General features: G+C 46.3%; 1 protein-coding gene across 5 annotated transcripts in view; it reads left to right on the forward strand.

Moving 5' to 3' along the window:
- The window catches only part of PRKAG3 (protein kinase AMP-activated non-catalytic subunit gamma 3), a 332,947-nt gene that overhangs the window by 228,114 nt on the left and 82,103 nt on the right, over nt 1-22,730 (forward strand). For all 5 annotated transcript variants that reach the window (XM_086954427.1, XM_086954429.1, XM_086954428.1 and 2 more), the window contains one exon: nt 12,129-12,174. In XM_086954427.1, coding sequence (XP_086810553.1) covers nt 12,129-12,174 — 46 coding nt within the window. The remainder of the gene's footprint in view (nt 1-12,128; nt 12,175-22,730) is intronic.

The following is a 22,730-nucleotide window of genomic DNA, read 5'->3' on the forward strand; positions in this document are numbered from 1 at the left end:
TTTTAAGGGCCAGTATTGCCCGTTAAGGCAAGCTATAAGGCTATAGTGTCTGGGTAACTTAACCTTAATGCAGCTTTAAGAATTTGTTTTATAGCTCATTGAAGTAGTTTTTTTGCATATTGTTAGGGATATGTTTGCGTTTAGAATTGCTATTGATAAACGGATCTAACATGTGTTTGCAATTGCCTCCAAAGCATCAGGACAGTTCGTTCAGTAATTTAAAATTTGGCCAAAATATATTATCATTTTGCGTTGGGCCATAAATATTTATTATAATGACTGGTATGTTATTAATGATTAGCTTGACAATATTTCATCTGACAACATAATCTTTTTCCTGAGAAACAACTGAGATATCTAAGAGTTCGTGACAAAGGATTATTACATAATTGCTCTCCTTATGTGTAGAGAAAACGAACATGTTACTAACCCACCCTCTAAAGTTTCATCGCTTCTTTGTCTGACAAATACATTTCTTGCAAAAGAGCGAATTGTGGATTGTATCTTTAAAAATTAGACTTTATTTGAGGTAGCATGTCCTTTAATATTCCAAAAGATTATATTAAAGACCATAACCAAGTTAGAACATGTAAGCAATATTCTCTATATAGCTAAAATGGTAAAAATATGGATGCTGCAAATTCCAAATCGGCCCCTGAAAACTATGAATTTTAGAAGATATCTACTTGTTACACAAAACAACAAAAAGTGAAGGAAATTAAAGGGGGAAACAGAAGGCAAAGTGTAGACCAACTTACTATACATACAAGAGACAAAAGACTCTGAGACATATATATATATATATATTACATCAAAGTTGGCCAACAGCTTAGGAACGCACACTGCAGCCTTCAGTCATAAGACCATTTATAATAATAATAATAATAGGGGGTTTTATAAAGCGCTTGGTGACGCACAATGGCGTGTCCCCGCGCTAAGGAGCGAGTGCTGCGGGAGAAGTGCTAAGGCGGGAACCTGTTACCGGGTAAATTATAATGTTTTTAACTTGGCTCTGAAGATGAGTTCTGATGGTTCTATACGCAGCGCCACAGGAAGTTTATTCCAGCTTGACGCAGCCAGATACCTAAAGGATCTTCCGCCCATCCGAGCTTTAGACACCTTGGGAATAGACAGGCGCCCTATGCCGGAAGATCTTAGGGAACGAGAAGGCTCGTATTGTGTCAGCAGTCCCTGCAGTGGAAGGGGTGCCTTACCATTGACAATCCGGTGGCAGGTGCAGAGTGCTTTAAATTCCACCCTGCTTCTCACCGGGAGCCAGTGCAGGGCCTGGAACGCCGCTTTGGAGGCTGCTCTTCTAGGTAATCTGAGCACCAGTCGGGCAGCAGCATTCTGCAAAACCTGCAGGCGGCTCAGATTCTTCTCTAAGGTCCCTAGATAGAGAAGATTGCCATAGTCCATCTTCGATGTGACTAATGCATGCACTAATGTTTGGCGTGCTTTGATAGGCAGAAACTTCAGAACCTTCCTGAGGCTCTTGGGAGTCCCGAAGCATGATCCGACCACCCGATTGATCTGGGGACCGAAGGTCAGGTTGGGATCGAACCAGATACCCAAATTCCTCGCCTCCTGGCAGGGGATTGGTGCTGGTCCCAGACATGGTGGCCACCACGCCGACGTCCACGCCGCCTGGCCTCCCCCCACGACCAGCACCTCAGTCTTGCCTCCGTTGAGCTTGAGGCAATTGGCAGACATCCATGCAGCAAGATCTTGCATGCATGCTCTGAAAATGTCCGCCGCGAGACTGGGCGCACGCGACAGGGAGATGACCAGCTGCGTGTCGTCAGCATACGACACCATGCGCAGTCCGTGACTCTCCACTATGGTGGCAACCGGGGCAACGTAGAGATTAAAAAGAGTTGGACTCAGGGACGAGCCCTGCAGCACCCCCTGGTCCAAGGCTACTCGCTCCGAGTAGCAGTCGCCCTGCCTGACTTGGAAACCTCGGCCTGATAGGAATGATTGGATCCATTTCAGCGCTGCTCCTCTCACCCCTCCTTTGTTCAGACACTGTAGCAAGATGGAATGTGCTACAGTGTCGAACGCAGCGCTGAGATCCAGAAGGATCAAGGCCATAGTCTGGCCCTCATCAGACCCTGCCTGATGGTTTCGGATGCCATGAGGAGAGCTGACTCCGTCGAATGACGAGGCCGGAACCCGAATTGGGTGGGATGAAGAAGGTTGGTCTTCTCCACAAATTGCATTAGCTGCACGTTGGCCACCTTCTCCGCCACTTTAGAAAAATAGGGTAACAGGTAGATGGGGCGCAAATTATCCAGCTTCTCAAAGCTGATATTGGGCTTCTCCCGGAGGGGAAGCACCACAGCTTGTTTCCATACCTCAGGCATGGAACTGGATTGGAAGGAAACATCCAGCAGATGCCTAATGTAGGATTCGAGTGTCATCAGGCTATCCCCCAGCCGTTTAGGAGAGGCTGGGTCCCGAGGAGAGCCCGATTTCACTGAGCTGCATATTTTAATTAGGACTTCTGCTGGAGGGGTAGTAAAGTTGAGCAGCATGTTTTGTCCAGCTTCCTCTCCTACTGATACTTCTAATTCGTGCCCTACTGAGGGTTGGGCAGGAAAGGCAGAGTAGATCTTGGACACTTTGTCTCCAAAATAATTAGCAATTCGATTGCAGGTAGCTGCTGAATGATCTTCCCCTCCTGTAGAGGCTTTAGGGACGGCCAGGGATTTATATACACTGAACAGTTCCTTAGCTGAGTTCTCTGCACCCAGTATCCTGTCAGCATAATAGGCGGCTTTCACTATCCTAATCTGATTGTGATAAGCCCGTCTATTGACGAGGTATCTCTCTTTCATCTGGCTATCATAGGCCACTCTCCACTGTCTTTCTGCACGCTTACAATCCCTCTTGGCACAATGCAGTGCCTCGTTGAACCATGGTGCAGTTCTTTGTTTACGGGCGCCCTCCTTCGACCGGCCTAATGGGGCCGTGCAATCCAAGGCGGCCGTGATACGGTCATTAAGCAATTTATTTGCCGTGTCCGCATCGTCACCTCCAGGGGGCCCCCCTGCGGTAAGAGCCTTATTGAACTCTGGCAGGGAGAACCTAGCCCATTTACGCCTGGGGTAGTTGAGGGGGGTGGGGGCAGTGGCTTTTTGTTTATGAAGATAAATTGAGAATGGTACAAAAAAGTGATCGGTCCAAGGCAGGGGCACAGGAGAAGCCACCGTGACTTCCTCCCAGTTGGCGAATATTGGATCTAGCAGGTGTCCATGCTGGTGTGTTGGAAGCTGCCCCTTTAGCTCTAACTGTAGGGTTTGAAGTTCTTGGCGGAACTCCATTGCTCCATTGTCGGACAAATCTTCAAAATGTATGTTCAAGTCTCCGAGTACCAGAAAATTGTCTCTCCGCATCGCTGTCTCCGTGATGCCCTCTAAAAGGTTGCCTTTGAACCTTGCCAGAGGACCCGGTGGGCGGTAGATTAAATAGCCCTTCACCGTCGTGCTCCCATCAATATTTATGGTAAAGACACCAGTCTCACTTCCCGTCAAATGGACTGATTCCAGTTGACAGGCAAGTTTCCGTTTAAAAACAATCGCTATTCCCCCCCCCCCTCTGCCTTCAGGTCTGTCCAGTCTCACCATCCGATAATCGTCTGGTAGTGCCTGAATAATGTCGGGGTCAGAGTAGGCATCCAGCCACGTTTCTGTGATGAATAGCAGATCTGGTAGTAAATCCGCAAGGAGATCGTATATGTCAAGCTTATGGCATCGGAGCGACCTCACATTGATCAGACCACAGGACAGAGAAGGGCAACTATCCCGGGAATCAGCTGTCAATGTACAAAAACGGAATTGGCAATGTCTGCACCCTTCAGCCTCCCCTACTTTTATACTATGGAGGCCTGGTGTGCAAGTATAGGAGGACAGACTTACTAAATCATTCCTGCTCCAGGTGATACGGCTTTCGGGGTCAGGGGTAGTGGCCCTAGGCCGTGTCCGGTCGCGGACGGGCACAGACGGGCTTGGCTTAGGCGCGGCTTCGGCGCGCATCCGGCTCGCCCGCTGCGCCAGCCCGCTGCGCCATCTGGCCGTGATGCACATTATATAGGGAGTGAGGAGGGCGGGAGGCCGGCGCGACTAGAGCGCACCCCGAGCCACACCTAAGATGGCGCCCACCGCCGCCAGACACCGATTCTAAAAACGTCTGTTCGAGGCAGGGAAGAAGGACTAAGAGCGTGTGGAGGGTGTCAGTGTTCCTGAATTACTAATCACATAATAATTACAATTTAAAAGCCCCCAGAGTTAAAAAGATGTTCGATTTTAAAATGCTCCTAAAAACAATTCAGCAAAGGTATTCCACCAGCAAAGTAATATTTTCCAACAACCAAGCTCGCAGCCGAAGGGTTAAGCAGCATGTGAGCTCAATGTGTCCCTATCTTCTCCCCTGCAATTTTTCAAGAATTTCTGTAGTTTGGCTGGGTCTTAAAAGCCTGTTGTTCTGTTCCTGTAGGTCACCTTTAGAAAGGATGGATGTAGTAATCCAAATCTCACATTTTGGCCCACAAATAGATGTTGTAGAGTTTTTTTCTACACTCAGCAGTTGTTTTTTAAATACATTTCCAGACCAAGTAATCTGCTTTTTACTTTTGACAGATGTGAGACCTTTCAATAGGTCTGTATACTCTAGGAATATGATTATCATTCATTTTCAGCTTAGAAGTAGCCCTATCAAGTCTACATTTATGTCCTAGTCTGTATGTTCTTTGAATGTTTAATATTAACACTATACGGCAAATGTACGATTTTTGGAATGAGCAATTGAATAAATGACATGGGATCCTTTCCATCTGAGTCCTTAGGCCGACCATACATTACCTCTCTTGTTCTTGATTTCAAGTTCCTCAGTTTGTTTCTTAAGTTAGGGTACCTCTTTTTGCAAAAAATGTATATTGACTGGTGCATCTTGAATGTCACTCACGCTTTCTTCTACCACATACACTTATTTAGCCATTTGTCCTCTAAAGACTGAAGCTTATTATTTGTTTCTGCCATGTATGGTGTAGGGGCCGATATCACCTCTAATAACTAATCCATGGATATAATTGGTGAGATTTTAATTGGAGAAGGAGGGGTCTTTTTAGGCTTTTTAGGTCAAGCCTAGCGGCAGCGTGCATGCGATACTGCTGTAATAGAGTATGAGAGAGAAGTCGCGCCAACTCTCCTTCCATATTTTTCATTGGCTTGTGTCATTGCCTTTCGTAAATGCTGCCTTCGGATTCACTAATAAGCTTGTTAGTCCCTCCTTAGTACTGCCTTGTCTTAATCTGTACCCTCCCATGGCTATTGGCCCCGTTACTTTGGTTGTTACACAGGACCTGCTATTTAGTCTGTAGGCACTATTTACTTTATCGAGTGTCTTATTGTAGGCCGGACATGCACTGCTTCAGCTGAAACCGCTTGTGTTTTTTTCTTAAGCAGCACAGCCGTTCCCGTAATACGGGCGCCCGCTTTCAATCACTTTAACCTGGCATTATCTCGTGTCTGTTTCAACCCCCCAAGTAAAATGGATTTAGAAATGATTAGTGAATTAAGTCATGTGAATTCCAGGTAGCACATATTTGTGGGCTAATGGGCTGAAGCTGACAACAGCACATCTGTGTTACATGTCATCTGTACTAAAACCACCTGACGGGTTGTTTTCAAAAGCCTGTTTTATAAAAAACAACAGAAAGAACGTGGACAAACCCACTGGTGAGTCTTACAAGTTTATTGACTCAGTGTAATGTAACAGAGTACAAACATCCAATGTATTTGTAAGAAGAACCCTTACCATGCTTCATCATTGGGTTCCCAGCTGGACTGCCGAATGCAATCCAGCTGTGCTTCGAAACCTGAGTTACCATGGAGCGGGTTTTGTTGTTTTAGTCAGTAAGGTGTGTGCTCAAAGGGTGGTGAGGTTAAAAATTTCTCTAAGGAATTCCTGATTCCAATCCAAAGAAAAGCTGGCATTGATCCTACCTGCCTAAGCAATTACCGACCAATCTCACTCCTACCCAAGCCCGCTAAGGTGCTCGAGAAAGCGGTACAAGAGCAACTGTCCAACTACCTAGAATCAAACTCATTATTCCATGATTCCCAATCAGGATTCAGACCGGACTACAGTACTGAGTCGGCTCTGCTTGAGGTATCTGAGTCGATTCGAGAATGCACGGATAGGGGAGAGGAGGCCATGTTGGTCCTCCTCGACCTATCCGCAGCATTTGACACCATCTCCCATGACAAACTACTTGCTCGCCTGCAAGAGGTAGGTGTCAGTGGATCTCCCCTCACTTGGGTTCAATCTTTCCTTACGAACAGATTCCAACAGGTGATGCTGGGCTCCTTTCTTTCCTCCAAGAAACCATTGATTTGGGAAGTTCCGCAAGGTTCTGCCCTCAGTCCGCTCTTATTCAATGTGTATCTAAAACCACTGGCAAAAGTGGTTGAATTCTGGGGCGTCAAAGTAACCTTTTACGCTGACGACACCCAACTAGTGTTCTCCTTCAAAGACCACTCCGAAAAATCATTCCACAACTTTCGCCACTGCACGCTGAATATCGCCTCCTGGATGTCTGCTAATAAGCTTAATACAGATAAGACTGAAGTTCTATTTTTCAATCAGAAATCCCCCACACCTTCCATCCTCTGGTGGCCGACTGAACTCAACCCTCCCCTGGAACCAGTCCAAGCTGCCCGTAACCTAGGCTTCCAATTTGACACTACCCTCTCCTGTAAGACTCAAATTAATAAAGTCACCTCGTCTTGCTTTGGGAAGCTCCGCATGATAAAAAAAATCATCCCCTACCTGCCGCTAGACTCTCGTAAGACAGTAGTCCATGCTCTCATTACCGCTCATCTGGACTACGCAAATAATCTGTATGCAGGTGCCCCGGCATACCTCATAAACCAACTACAGAGAGTCCAGAACGCAGCGGCCAGGCTGATTTGCAACATCCCCTACCGCCACTCCATTTCACCCCATCTGATCAAACTTCATTGGCTCCCAGTGAGACTGCACATTCAATTTAAAGCCTTTACCCTGGCTTTTAGAGCTCTTAATGATCGAGGCCCTACCTACCTGCGTCACAGAATGAAGTTCTCACAAGCACCACGAAGCCTCAGATCCAACCATCTCCGCCTTATGATCTGCCCCCGTTTCCGCCTGGCACGCACGGGAGGAAGGGCCTTTGCAGTGGCCACATCCAAACTGTGGAACCAGTTGCCCTTAGGGCTAAGATTTCTGACGTCAGAGCCTCTATTCCGGAAAAAACTCAAGACCTGGCTTTTTTCCCTGATCTAATCTACCCTCTCCCTTCCACATCCCTCTGACCCTTTCGAGATAATGTCTTCAGCGCCGGGACACCTCCGTTGGAGGTAGCTGAGCGCTCTACAAACTACTAAATAAATAAATAAATAAATGGAAAAACTTTATTGTAGGGTCCTAGGACACGATTAAAATAAAAAACGGAGGTATAGTGAAGATAAAAATGGGTCTTCGATATGTAAGTCGACATGTTTCAGCCTTTTCGATAATCGTAAGGCTTTCTTCAGGACCAAAACAGACGTGAGAAACAGTGAAGTGGCTACAAAAGTGTAGGTAGCCACGTGAGTGAAATATCAGCACACACACTAAGGTGTGCTGCGTATGAAGTGGTATAGCCGTACTTACGACCATTTGCATTTACTACGCGTGTGCTCTTCAGCGCTGCAACCTGCCTTTTTAAATTGCTGTTTTCGTCTTTTGCACTTCGCGCTTTTATCTGTGGGCGTGTGTGGCTATATTTGTGGGGCACTCAGGGGGTTCGTAAGTAGGGACTTACTTGCACCATAATCGGCATCTTCACCCGCATTTGCGGGGCTTAGGTAGTGCTAGGGCTTCATCTGTGTGTGACTTTGGCCGCCATCTTAGGTGGGGGTGTTTTCGTTGGGCCGACTTTAGGCGCCATCTTGTAGTGGGTCCAGCGCTTTTACTCCCAGGACTCCCGCGCGGGATACCATAAAAAGAGATGTCTAGGCAAGCGCGCAGCGTGGGCGCGCAGGGGGCTCGCCGGCGGGGCACCGGAGGTGCGCCAGCGGTAAGCCCGTTTGCGCCCGTTCGCGCTTCGGTCGCGCTTAGCGCTAGAAGCGCTGCTCCAGCACGCCTGACTTACTCCAAGGAAGAACTTTGTTTGATAAACCAACTCCCCAGCGCGGATGACTGTTCTGCCCCTCTACCGGCCCCCCTGGTGAGCGTTAACTGCGGTCTTCTGAATGTCCGCTCCCTCTGCAAACATCATGCAGAGACGGCTCTCCTAATTGATTCACTGCAGCTCGATATCATGTTTCTCACTGAAACTTGGACCAGGGCGGAGAGTAATGTAGAGTTGGAATGGGCATGCCCGCCAGGGTACTCGATCAGGCATATCCCACGACCTAATGGGAGAGGCGGCGGAGTGGGTTTTATCTTTAGGGATTCTCTCTCGCTCACTCAGCTCGAAGTCAAACCAGTTAAGGGCTTCGAGCTTATGGGCTTCTCCTTATAAAATTTGAGTGGAACACTGGTCGCGGGGTTACTGTGTTATCGCCCTCCCACCAGTGCGATATCATCTGTACAAGATCTGATAAATCTAGTTTATGATCTATCCAACACCCATGCTAGATTTTTAATCCTGGGTGATTTCAATCTTTGGCCCAGTGGTCCTCATGATCTTGCATATCGTGATCTGTACCAAGCCTGCAATAATTTGCATCTTACACAGCTTGTGTCCGTCCCGACTCATGTTAAGGGCCATGTCCTGGATATGATCTTTGCAGCGGAGCCGTTGGTCTCGATTAAGGAGGTCGCGGGCCAATGCTGGACAGATCATGCTTTGATCCACTTTTCCATTCTGTTACCGGCTGGATCGCTGAGTAATAGCGTCCCGGCCAAGCCTAAATTCAGGAGGCAATGGGCTCGGCTACTTACGGGATCTACTATACCCACATTACTGCCCAGGGTTCTTTTCACTGGGTCAGAATGTGGAGGAGAGTTATTCAACCTCTGCCATCAGCTCCTTTAATCAATTGATAGGGTGATTCCAATGCGTAAGGTGAAAGACAAACCGCAGAAAGTCACTTCTTGGTTTTCTAGTGACCTTCTTCAGCAGAGACTTCGTTGCAAGCAGGCGGAGCGGGTTTGGAGAAGACACTACTCTGAAACAGATAGACTGGTCTATAAAAAAACCCTCCAGGAGTATAAAACTCAGATTAGGCTGGCTAAAGCTAAGCTTCTCGAGGCCACATTGGCCAAAGCTAGGAACAAGTCACAAACCTTGTTTAAGTTGGTTAAAAATCTTTCCAACTCAGCCTGTGGTACATCCGCCATTCCGGCCTCGCAGGAACTATGCGACTCATTAGCCCTGGCTTTTGAGGAAAAAATTAATACCATCCTGGCGGGACTTTCGGTCCCTGATTCATCTAGCCATCCTGATTTGCGCTCATTGGAACTAGTTAGCGGAGTAGCTCGGGAGGTGATTATGGAGGAAGCAGTACAGCCTCGGCTGACCTGCTTTCCTATTCCCTCCCTGGAGGATTTCTGTCTGCTGGCGAATGGTGTGTCATCCGGCTCCCCACTAGACCCCTTGCCGCATAAGTTTTGGAAGGCGCTCCAGGCAGAACTCTTCCCTCCGCTCCATTCCATCTGTTGCCAGTCATTGATCACGGTCCCGGATAGCTGGAAACTGGCAGTAATTACCCCACTGCTAAAAAAAGCCACCTTGGACCCTTTATGTCCGACCAATTATAGGCCTATTTCACTCCTGCCTTTCTCAATAAAAATCTTAGAGAAATTGGTCACTAGAGTCCTGTCCAGCTATCTTGAATCCAACGACCTTTTGGACGTGGCCCAATTTGGGTTCAGGCCGGCCCACGGTACGGAGTCTGCTTTGGTGGCCGTTTTGGACGACCTGCGTTCGCGTGTCGACATGGGAGGAGCAGCGTTTCTGGTGCTGCTTGACATGTCGGCCGCGTTCGACACGGTGGACCATGCGGTTCTACTAAGCAGGCTCCGGGAGTCCGGGGTAGCTGGCTCAGCCTTGGGCTGGCTGGCATCATACCTCTGTAACAGGCGACAATCTGTGGCTTTACCGCCGTTTCGGTCGGCGGTGAGAGAGGTAAAACAGGGAGTGCCGCAGGGCTCTGCAATTAGCCCAATTCTTTCAATTCTTTTCAACTTATACCTTCGCCCTCTAATAAGTTTGATTAAGTCATTCGGCATGTCTGTCATCAATTATGCCGATGACACTCAGCTTATTTTTTCCATCGAGGGCAGGGAGGCGGTCTCCCTGGAATCCTTCCACCAATGCATGTCAGCAGCTGCGGATTGGTTGCGTCAGAACTCGTTACAGTGTAACGGGGCAAAAACTGAAGTTCTCTACTGCTCGGTAGATCGTACGCCTCGCCCTCTACCTGAGGGACTTTGGCCTTCTTCTACCTTAGGCACTATCGCAGCGGCAGACTCAGTCCGCAACCTAGGTGTCCTGCTCGGGCCTAGTCTCCAGCTGGACGCCTTCGTTAACAAAACCACGGCGACCTGTATGCTGCTGTTACGTATGTTGCGGAAGATTCTGCCATTACTTCCTCATTCAGCGAGGACGGAAGCAGTGCGGAGTATCATCCTCAGTAGGTTAGACTACTGCAACGCACTGCTTCTAGGAGCCCCCGGCACTCTAATTATGGAGCTACAGCGGGTACAAAACATGGCAGCTAAACTGGCACTTTCGCGTCCATGGTCTGCTTCTTCCTCTCTCGCACTTTCAGACCTGCACTGGCTTCCGGTGCAAAAACGGATCTGTTTTAAATCAGCTTGCTTGGTCTTTAGAGCCTTGCATGGGCTGGGTCCAGTGGTACTGCAAGGTCTTTTTTCTTGGTACTCTGCTGCTAGACTTCTGAGATCCTCCTCGGCCTTCTTGGTGACTGTTCCTAAGATAAAACGGGTGAGGATGGGCGGCCGCGCTTTCAGCTTTACGGCCGCCAAGCTTTGGAACTCTCTACCTCTGGCCCTAAAGTGCAAACAGGATCTCACATCTTTTAGAAAGGACCTTAAAACCTACCTTTTTCCGAAGGCAGTGTAATTGACATTGGTAGGAATGCTCTGTGGTCAAAGCGCCAGGATGCCCTTTGGGTGACAGACGCGCTATATAAGTATGCCTACATACATACATACATTACGGACCCACCTACTGGTTGAAATCTGTAAGATAAAATAACATACAATGTGTGGAAACTGCAGCGTTTGCCACCTTACCAAACCAACAAAATCCTCTAAACTTAGAGTCTGGCAGTACATGGCAGATCAGGAAACACACTAATTGCAACTCATGCAATGTCACCTACCTCATCACCTGTCCCTGCGGACTGCGTTATGTAGGGATGACAAGCCACAAAATAAACATTTGGATATGTGAACACTGGAGTAATATCCGCTGTAAGCGCAAAACCACGAAGATGACAGAACAAATTTCACACAACCACTACTTACAAAAATAATATTACTACTTCACCTTTTCAAATCGACTCCTAGCATTCTATCCCTATTCCAAACTCTACTAAACAGAAGAAATCAAGAGCACAAACATAACACAACTAATGCACAAGAAGAATAAACAAAAAATTAACTAAACTGATCCTTTTGAGTTCCGGAATAGCTTTCTATTCACCGAAAAAGTGCTTGAATGCCTCTCCAGGTGTCGTAAGAGCTATATAAATACAGTAGAAATATAATATATTAACATATGCATTTTGCACAGATGCAAACAGCTGTGGCTGTAGGTCCCATAGGAACTTGGGTGCCAACTGTGGGTAGCAACTGCTAACCTTACCCTGACACTTGGTAACCCTGACACCAGAAGTGATAAGGCAGCAGCAGTAACAAGAAGTAAACAGGGCGTTAAGCTTTTTTTAAAGATGTATTTTCATTTTAGTCCACTCGTTGACCATTCTCCAGCCTTTGGATGCTAATGGTGGGGTACTGGGCTGATGTCTTTCAGTGTGAGATTTTGTGTGACGTCACTCTTGGTATACCAGGCATTTTAAGGGTTAATCGTTTTTTCGTGTCACAAATCTCAATTTCTTTCAATTTCACAGGTCCAAATCTACGAGATTGAGGAACACAAAATCGAAACGTGGCGAGGTAAGAATCCAACGTGTGTAGGTGTGATCTGTACCTGTGAGTGGCAGGTGTCAGAGACATCTGGCATGTAAAGTGACAGTTAAAGTTTAAATGTTTGTGCAATAACCCCCTGCTGGAATGGGAACTATAAACAAAATCATCAGCCATGCTATAGATGGGATCTCCAATCCCTCACTCAGGATTACAGCCCTTAATTAGGGGGAATCATTCTGGTGCATTTCTTTAGAAAATTGTCTTGCCACATGTCTAGATTTTTAGGGCCTCATTAATGGGGTTTTGGCGAAGGCCAGCGCAGCAGGTCAGCTTGCTCCACTGCCGTACATCAAAGTGAAAGGGCAAGAACGCACCATATTTATCTAATATGGGGCATTCCTGTCCCTTCCCCCAGCATTGGCGCAGTTTCAGCAGCCTAGCGCCAAAGCAGACATCCTTGCACATGCAGGCACCCTTGCATATTAGGGTAAGGGTGCCTGTGTTGTAGGCAGAATTGTTTTTGTGCAAATCCATAGAGGTGTTTCCTCCTTCCATGTGTGCGGCAGAACGCAGCACATATCAAAAGAGGAGAAATAAACATAGTTCCCCTCGTTGCGTCTGCCCTGGGGAGGTGTAGATTTAGATGCATTCCCAGGTTTATAGTCCTTGTAAAATGAGAATGGGTCAAACTCATGGGAGTTATGCGGTACCACTCACCGCAGCGCCCATGGAACGCCTCCTGGGCGCAGAGTAAGGTGGCGCAGAGATTTGTGCTGCGTTGTCTTACTCAAGATTTCTGAGGCCACTCACGGCCACGCGAGGTGGCTGTGCGTGCTTTCATTAATCTGACTCAAAGCCTTGCCTTTGTGTGTCGCAAACGTGACGCAAGGCGCTCATAAATATGCACCCTAGTACCTGAGCGAAGCCCTAGCGCAAGTTACTCTTCCTTGGCAAGATAAGTAAGGAAGAAGCGCTTTCAGAACTGGAATGAAGATTGTTAATCCGCCTCCATTAGCATCGTAATGAAAGGTCCTAAAGTTTTGTCCTGACTGCTTCAGGGAGTTAATCTTGGTCCAGCCTCAAACTCTCTGAACAACTTACTCTGCTTTAGATGCTTATGTCAAACACTTTCAGCGAGGGATTCATCCGCACTTTCTCTGTAATGGGCCGACTAATGCTTTGGAAGTGGTCGACCTCTCATACAAAACAGGAGAAGAAACATGGAATGTTGTGAATTAGCAACGATTTTTGGGTCATATTTAAGATTTTCTTTCTTTCACTCCTTAAAGCTTCCTGTGGTTCTTGTTATCTAGAAATAATTCTTTTCTACAACCTGATACTGACCATTTCATACGAAATAGGCTGAGCTGTAGTTAGAACATGTTGTTAGATTGAAAATTCTGAACTTTGCTTGTTTCCTTCTTGCATACATCATATTTTGTCTACTGTTCCTTATTGACAATAATTCCAGCAAAACTTGAACAAGCATTTAACAAATCTGGAAGCCACTAGATATCAATGAAGTATGACTCTCAGTCGCTGATCTTTAGTCCCAAAGCAGCTGTTAGTTTTCGTAACTGCAGTATCCTGGACTTCACTCCCCGCTCACGACACGCTTGCGGCTCGCGACACCGCTTGCGGCTCGCGACACAGCTCGTTGGACACTGGTGTGAAGTCAGGATTCTGCTAAGGACGGTTAGAACCATCACTCCACCCATGACCCAGCGGCTGCCGCTGCTGTCGTGCCTACCTGCTGGGGGTGGTACTTTGTATGAAATAAACGTATCACTCAGCAAATCTGACTCCAGCATTGATTATACCACAGCAACGTATAAAGGGGTGGGCGTAGTTCGCGAAGCAGCACTACGCGAAGCTACGCGAAGTGCACTTCACACTACAGGAACTTCACGTAGCACTACGCGAGCTGCGTAGTAGCATGTTCGCACTGTGCAAGATGCGTTTTCAATGATTGCACAGTGCGGACAAGCATCCGGCACTGTGCAATCATTGAAAACTGCATCTTGCACAGTGCGAGCTGTAGTTTTCTGCTGCTCGAGTCAATTATTATTCGAGCGGCAACTTTCTCAACGCGTACCGGTAGTTTCTCATTGAGAGCGGTCGCGAGCATGCGCAAACACTCACAATGAGAAACCTGACCTCCCCGCGTTAAAAATCTCGCCGGGATGTCATTTTGTTTGCTCGCGGTCGCGAACATGACGTTGAGGACCGCAAACAAGCAAAAAATTACTGCTGCACTACGCTACACTGCACTACGCGTGTTCGCATTGTGCTACGTGCAGTTCGCGTAGTGCGAAGTTGTGCAAACTTGGCAAACTCCGCGAGTGTAGCGTAGTGCTTCGCCCAGGGTTAATTTTGAATAGAGGATGGGTGGTATACCACATTCGGGCACCGCACTGCAGACGGGGTACTGGGCCACACCCATGGGTACTGGGCCACACCCTTGGGGGCTGGGGTTGTTTGTATCTGATGCCCAGGGGTCCATCCTATTATGGGTCCGCAAAGTGGACCAGCTATGACCTTTCCGCGCTTGACTCTGAGGGTAGCAAGGGCGAGCAGTCACAGCTTCTCAGGGAGCTAGTGTGGAGGACAAGACTCAGATTTCAACAGTCAACCAACAGACGCAGTCATATATTCTCCATTCCAGTACCTGTCTAGAAAAAGAGAAGTACTTTCATAGCACAGCAAAGCATAATACTACGCACAGAAATGGGGCTCAGTTACACGGTTCGCCCATACTATGGGCCAGAAACAACCTGTGTTGCTTCTGCACCCACCCCAGGGCTCTAGATTGGCAGGAGCAGTTACCGTCCCGCGACAGTGAGCTAGCACTTTGGCTGTTGCTTCCACCCCTCTATGGCACTTTATACTGCTTGGAAAGGAGTGGCAAGACTCAGCAGCAGGATGCAGACCCCTTGGGTGAGTAGCGCGCTCTATAAACACTCTGATTGATTTATTGAAAATGCCATCATTCACAGGGCAAGGGAGCTGATGACTGATATGGACGGAATCGTTACTCCATGCAGTACGCTGTCCTGGATCGAAGCAGAGTGTAAACGAAACTCAGATAGACTATTGGCAGAAGAGGGCTGACCCAATGGCCCTCTATGTTTCTATATGGGTATATATTTATATATAAATGGATGTGTGTATTATTTAATGATCCTTTAATTAAAAGGTCCTGGCACATACTCATGTCTTCTTAAGAGATTCTGGAACAAATTATTACATGTGTGTATGGGCATTTATATAGCGCACTACTTACCCGGAGGGTCCCAAGGCGCTTCGACCGCTGCGAAACCCTTCCTGGCTTCCCTCAGAGATGGTCCCTTAATGGGTATCTCCAGGGTGAGACCAGGCATCCCCGGCGGTCTGGTGGGGCCGTTAGCGAAGATGAGGCAAGCTAATGCCCAGAGTTGCCGAGTGTGATCGCTGATCAGAGTGGGCACCGAGGCGAGAGAATTATCGAGTCCGCTGACCCTGGTCCAGAAACCTGCCGCGCCGGGAATTGAACCCTGGTCCCGGGCCGTCCTCTGCTCTCGGGTCTGCCGCCTCTAACCAGTGAGCCACACTACTTCACTACATTACAGTGCAAATCTTCTATCCCTTAGGTTTGTCAAATGCCGTAAGCAACACCAAAATCAATCCTTCCGTACAAATGTAATTTGTGAGGTAAATGTACAACAATATCAAACTGAAGGCTTTAAAAAGGTGCAAAAACAATCCACCTTGAAGGCCAATGATCTTTAACATAAGTTTTACACTGTAAGTAGACGAGGTCTACTGCGTTTGTTGGAACATTTTATAATAAACAGATCAGACTCCTCGCATCCAAAATGCCTTTTAATGGTGGACCCATCACACCTATAGCTGTGATCATTGGCTCGTCACCATACCCATCTCAGGCCTCTTGTACTAAGCATAAGCTTTCCCACAAGGCAACCATCAGGCTAATAGTCATCAAATTAAAAAGTATACAGAATTACACTCATCAAAGAAAAATACTATCTCTGGAAAGGGCTTTACAAGGATTCTTACTTTGCAAACCTTCTATACGCATGGTTTGTTAGAGTGGGTAACAAATACCAATACCCTTACCCTGACATATGTGAGATTCCATGTAAGAAAAAATATGAACGCTTTAAATCCGAGTAATAACAATCCACCGTTAAATTAGACTTTAACATATGGTTTTCACAATTATTATGTCAGGAACGTTGCCTTTTTCGTAACGTTTCATAATAAACGATCAGGGTTATGACCTTTATCATTGGTTTGTTACCGTAACCAACTCAGAAATATTGTATTGGGCATACGCTTTCCCACAAGATTACAGTTGTCCAAACAATATAAAATCTCTCCTTATCGAGCCGAGTAAGGATTACCCTGGTGCAAATCTTCTATCTTATAGGTTTGATCGGTGGGACATCAACACCTAAACCCTTGCCCACTACAGTAATCCGTGAGAGGCTATGTAACAAAATACCTGCCTACAGGCTTTAGCACAGTTTAATAACAACAATCTACTCTTGCCTTCAACACATGCTTTTCACAATACGAAAGTCAGGCCTACATCTTTTTTTATAACTTTTCATTATAAACAGATCACACATAAGAAATCTGACATACATTTTCACTGTGAACCAACTAATCAATCAATCAATCAATCAATCATATCATTTGTAAAGCGCACTACTCACCCGTGAGGGTCTCAAGGCGCTGGGGTGGAGAATGCTGCTACTGCTCGAAAAGCCAGGTCTTGAGGAGTTTTCTGAAGGTCAGCAGGTCTTGGGTCTGCCGTAGGTGGTTAGGGAGGGTGTTCCAAGTCTTGGCGGCTAGGTGGGAGAACGATCTGCCGCCGGAGGTCGCTCTTCGGAAGCGGGGGACTGTGGCGAGGGCGAGGTCGGTGGAGCGGAGCTGGCGGGTGGGGGTGTAGAAGCTGAGTCGTCTGTTGCGGTATGTTGGTCTGGTGTTGTGGAGTGCCTTGTGTGCGCTGGTGAGGAGCGTGAAGGTTAGGCCTGTAGCTTTTACCATTGACTTAACTCCAAAATCCACACAGGTATTTAAGTGCACACAAACTAGCAGCCATCCATCATGCATACAGATATAAAATTACCAATATGTACAAAACTACAGTTCGCAAAACAATATACAACGCTGCCAATGGAGCCTAACAAGAATCATCACAGTAAAAACCTCTAGGGTTTGTCAGAGTGGGTAGCCAACCTCAAAACCCTTGTCTACCAGGGTAATCTGTCAGATTACACAAGGAATAACACCTGTCTATCGCCTGTAACACAATGTGAAAACAACCCCTTGTTAAAAGCCTGCTGGTGTTAAGTGAGCGAGACCCACTGCCTTTGTCATAACTTTTAATAAGAAACATATCAAACTCATGGAATTGAATATTACTTTTACGAGCTTACTGATCAGCCCTATGGCTTGTCAATATGACCAACTTGGACCTGGTGTTTTGAGAGTAAGCATTTCTACATGGCAGCCATGAGGCACACAGTCAGAAAATGACAAGCGTATAGAAAATGAGAGTTGTCTGAGCAAAATACTATCTCCTAAGAGGGCCTAACAAGGATTCTCACCGAGCAAACCTTCTGAGTCCGCTTTATGTCACGGGGAGCCCACCCCAAAGCTCTCGCCTCCGACAGTAATCCGTGAGACTCCATGGAACGCGATCGTTTTCGATAGGCTTTCATACTGAGTGATAGCAATCCACCATCCATGGATTCATGCTAGTTTATGCTTTTCACAATAAATATGTCAGGTTTATTGCCTTTATCATAAAATGGTATAATAAACAGATCAGCCTTGAGCCTTGATTGTTTGCTGGCCACTATAGCCAACTCAGCCCTGCTCCATCAAGTGTAAGCTTTGCCACAAGCCAAAAAGGGCCATTCAAGCATCTGTGTCAGTGGAATGTCTGTCCTATCACATCCTGTACTCCAGGGAGCCCATATGTGGGGGGAGCCTAAGTCTCAAAGTAGTCATATAAAAGCTCTTTGTTTACCACATAAGGTGTGCACTGTCAAGGCAGTCCTAAAAATGCTTGTAGATTAGTGTACCATGGGCATCCCATAATGCTCTCCCCACATACCTGCACATTCCTCATGCCTGCCCTCCCCCCATCCGTGCTGCTGTCAGATAAAAACAAACACAGTAAATGATCTGCCACACTATGAGTGCTAGTGAGCCTTCCCCAGGCAGGCGGACTGCTGCTGCCTCAGGCAGCTGGACAAATACCCACAATAATAACAGCTGCTCGGAGGCAAAGCAGAGTTTCTGTGGAAGCACACACTTTCTGTCCAATCAAAATATGCACTCCTGTGCACCGACATGTAGGCGGAACCAAAGCCCGTCTCCGTGGTACCCCTGAGGGCTCTTTATAGGTTGATCACAACAGTCTGGCGACAGCTGTGCTGTCAAGCCAGACCTAAAATAAACAAGCATTAGAAATGCAATAGGTCTCGCAGCATTAGAGTTAGTGCTTTTAGAATTGTTTATAGGTTTTTTGTTGTAAATCTTTTGCATTTTATTTTTTTGTAGGCAATGCAAAAGAATTACAAATCAAAAAAGCAATAAGCAAATGTAAAAGCTTTAACTAAAAATCCTGCGAGACCTATTGCACTGTGTGAGGGTGAGTGAGGGTGAGTGAGGGTGAGTGAGGGTGAGTGAGGGTGAGTGAGGGTGAGTGAGGGTGAGTGAGGGTGAGTGAGGGTGAGTGAGGTTGGGTGAGGGTGAGTGAGGGTGAGTGAGGGTGAGTGAGTGAGGGTGAGTGAGGGTGAGTGAGGGTGAGTGAGGGTGAGTGAGGGTGAGTGAGGCAAAGTTTCTGCACAACATTGATATCTAGCTGTGTTCGATTTTAATAAAAGGAGATAACTCATCCAATGGCACTGAGGCACTAAGTCTAAAAGGTGTACAACAGATTTACATACGCAACTGCTGTATGGGAATATTACCAAGATTATTAGCAGTGATTTACTGTCGCACACACAGATTACCTCCACCTCTAGAATTACAAAAATGGAACACTAAGTGGAAGATTACAAGGGCATGGCCAAACATTCACCATCTACTCTTGCACGCTAAGACAGAAGACTAAAGACTTGTGAGTAAAGGCAAGGTCAGCCCAGAGCACCCTTCTGTTCTGGATCGGACTGATGGTGTGGCTGTGTAGTCTGCATGGATCACTGGCAGAAAAGAGACTCGACGTGGGAAACAACTGGTGAACTGCTGCACATTTGTAATCCCAACACAGAACAGAGTGCCATTGGCAAGCACAACCCTTGTGCTAAACCCGCTAGATGAATAACCCCGATTCAAAGCTAGAACTGCAAACACTTCTAGCATTGAACCGTGGCATGCCAGGCTATGAATTACCATCTCAGCTTTAAAAAGTTTTAGAATTTACACTTTTTGTGACAAAATATGGAAAACTAGGAATCTTAATCATAGCCGCTGTTTTGTACTCAGATATTTAATTAGATTATATGACCGCCAATAATATAACATTTAAATTACACACAGGTCAAAATATTATACAATTAACACCTGTATTTGGATGTTTACTGTTGCCAGACAGGCCTCTTTTACATGAACGGGAGAGTGAAAGGAAGAACACCTCAGAGGCAGACAATCCAGACTGCCAATAATTCATTCTAAATTTGAACGTGGGCTGGTTACCAGTACAATTTTACAGTAAGGGCTGATTAGGATTATGATGGGGGCGGGGGATATATTACCCAGTCTAAACAGACGGCAATGCTTCATGCATTTTGTGGAAAAACACAAAAAGAAAGAAAAAATTAACTTGTATTTGGAGGTTTTGCTCTGCTTTTTGAAGCGCTCCAGTGTCAGTAGGCGGAGATGGCTGGAAGAATGGATCATTCTCCTTCTAACTTGTTGAAATTCACAACTGACAACTCCTACTTAAAAACTGGGAAAAAGCAAGACCGCATATGTTTGCCTAGCCTTCAAACAAATAAACTGAGCAAAACACATCCTGGATGAATGCAGCATCTGCCCTGAATAGTGTATCCTGAGAGTAATCATTTCAAGAAATGTAAGTGGCATACTTTGCGGTTTACAAATATTTGAAATGGAAGCACGTCTTAGGAAAGTGACCAGTGAGGTCTTTGTTCTGTAGGAATGAATATGAACCCTCTGAGGAGCTCGAACTCATCTAAGGTTATTAGTCCACGACCTGCAAGCACCTGTCCTCCCAGCCATATTAATTTAAGCCTCTTGGTGCCTGGAGAAAGACCACAAAATACCATAAAACAGTTTCTAAGAAAACCTATAGTTTGCTTTTTACAGGTAAATTCACAGTCCAGGTACTGAACGTCCTTTAAAATGTGGGTCCTTCTCAGTCCAAAATCTATCCTTTACATGTTCACACAAGAGGGGCACTTCACAAAAAGTGCATATATTACAGTGAGGTAATAAGAACCAAAAAGGCTAGTTTCCATTCAGAATTTAATGGAAAATAAAGTAGATAAAAAAAGGGTTCTTTGCAAAAGGGCAACGCTCAGTGCTCTGGGATGCCGTCATTGCCAATAAGCGGAACCGGCATTGACAGCACCGCACGGACTTTTGTCTGTTTATCCTACTGGGAAGTACAGGTAGCAGCAGAAGCTTGAGTGGAGCTGGAGATCGAGAAAACGTAAGTCGGAGAGGTCTGCCACCACTTTCCCCGGGCGTAAATTAATTTTCAGTATTCGTTAGTCGGTATTGAGAAATAGTTACTCTGTGTTGTATCAGACTTTGTTTAAACAAAACAATTAAGAGAAGAGAACTGAACACTAATAATTGCCAGCAGAAGGGTTTGCACCAACCTTATTTTAAAGAAAAGAGATTTTCTCCTTATGTGCAGTGAGATCTTATATATAAAAGAGTCACAGGTCTAGTTAGCCGGTTACAAAGAAAGCAAGACACGTTTCTAAAGTAATCCTTTAGATGACAAAAGAGAACTATGGTAGACTCACTTTCTCTTGAGGCTGGTCGGAAGAACACACATTTTTAACTTAACCTACTGAAGAGTCTGCCATAACCAGTCCTAACCTACCTGAATGACAAATGTCCGGTTCAGATGTTGTTCCAACCTAACCTGCTGGCAAAGAGCAGAGGTGCTCACAAGTTAATTCAAGCTAACTCCTTGAAAAGGGGAAAAACAATCAAAAGCCGGGAGCCCACAAACCTTATTGGGTTGAAGACAGCAGGAGACACAGTACTCATATACACTGCAACAACCATTTGGCAGGCAGCTCTTGCAGCTGTGCAACTGCGAACTTGGCACATTGATGTTGCAGCAGCCATTTGCCAGCAGCTCTTTCCGCTCACATACGTAGCCTGATGAACATAAAACACGGTTATTTCAGTGGGCAAAAAGAGACAAGCGCTGACAAAGTTCCTTGCCGAAAACGTGCAGGCGAGGTGCGACACGGCCCGGAAGACGCAAGGAAGAGAGGGGAGGGGGAGGAGAAATGCGACACGGCGGGAGGGGGCGGGCAGGGGAGGGGGCGGAGAGGGGAGAGGTGCGACACGGCAGGAAGACGAAAGGAAGAGAGGGGAGGGGGAGGAGAAATGCGACACGGCGGGAGGGGGCGGAGGGGTAAACAAAGACGGACGTGCACGCGCCCGTGACTTTTAAGGTCAATGCGCATGCGCATAAGCTCAATGCGCATGCGCATTGACCTTAAATTTATCGTGCACTGCAAGGAATCGCCACGATTCCTTGCAGTGTGGATAAAGAGTGGATAACTCGCAATAGTCTCGCTTTGCTCGATGCGCATGCGCATCGACAACAGGCGAGACCTAAAAATGGTTAAAAAAATGAAGTAAAAACATTGCAATGTATGAACTAATGTTATTGCTAGGTCTAATATTTTAAGTTATAAGAAATGTCCCGTTAATAGCAGGGCTGTAGGAAAGGGCCTAGGTGCTGCAGGAAAACTGCAAAAATATGAGATCACTGAACGCATTGGAATCACTCGTGCAGGAGGTGCAGTTGCACCGAGTCCACTGGACCACGCGTGGTCTTGTCTTTTAATACCTACCCTGGAGACAGCAGGCCCATTGTCCTTGTTTGGGACTTAGCGCCGATGGCACCCTTGAAACGCAACTGAAAAACACAATGACAGAAAACAAAAAATAAAAAACACTTTAATAACAAAAAAAAATGCAAATACATCTTAGAGCTGGACAGGACACAGTAAAGGCCAAGAAAAAACAGACAATTAAAACTATTAATCATAATTGTTGTAATCGGTTCCCCCAGGCCCTTCCAGAAAAGAGCCCCCGAGGAACGTTAGCCTTCTGTCCAGAAGCCACAAAGATTTCATTCCTAATTGATTTTGGTAGAAACTTTCTGTGGGAAAATACTATTTCGGTCCTCGACACAAGTTTCTCTATTGATTCCTTGAATGTACTCTTTTCTTTCCACTCTTGTTCCCCCCTTCATTTTGTTGTGAATAATGTCTATCTGAGTATCTTTACATCTTGATGTTTTCTGATCCTATTTTATGGGCCGTCCGACACTTTTTTGTTCCTTTATA

This window comes from Lissotriton vulgaris, chromosome 2_1 (assembly GCF_964263255.1).
Source record: "Lissotriton vulgaris chromosome 2_1, aLisVul1.2, whole genome shotgun sequence".
NCBI lineage: Eukaryota > Metazoa > Chordata > Amphibia > Caudata > Salamandridae > Lissotriton > Lissotriton vulgaris.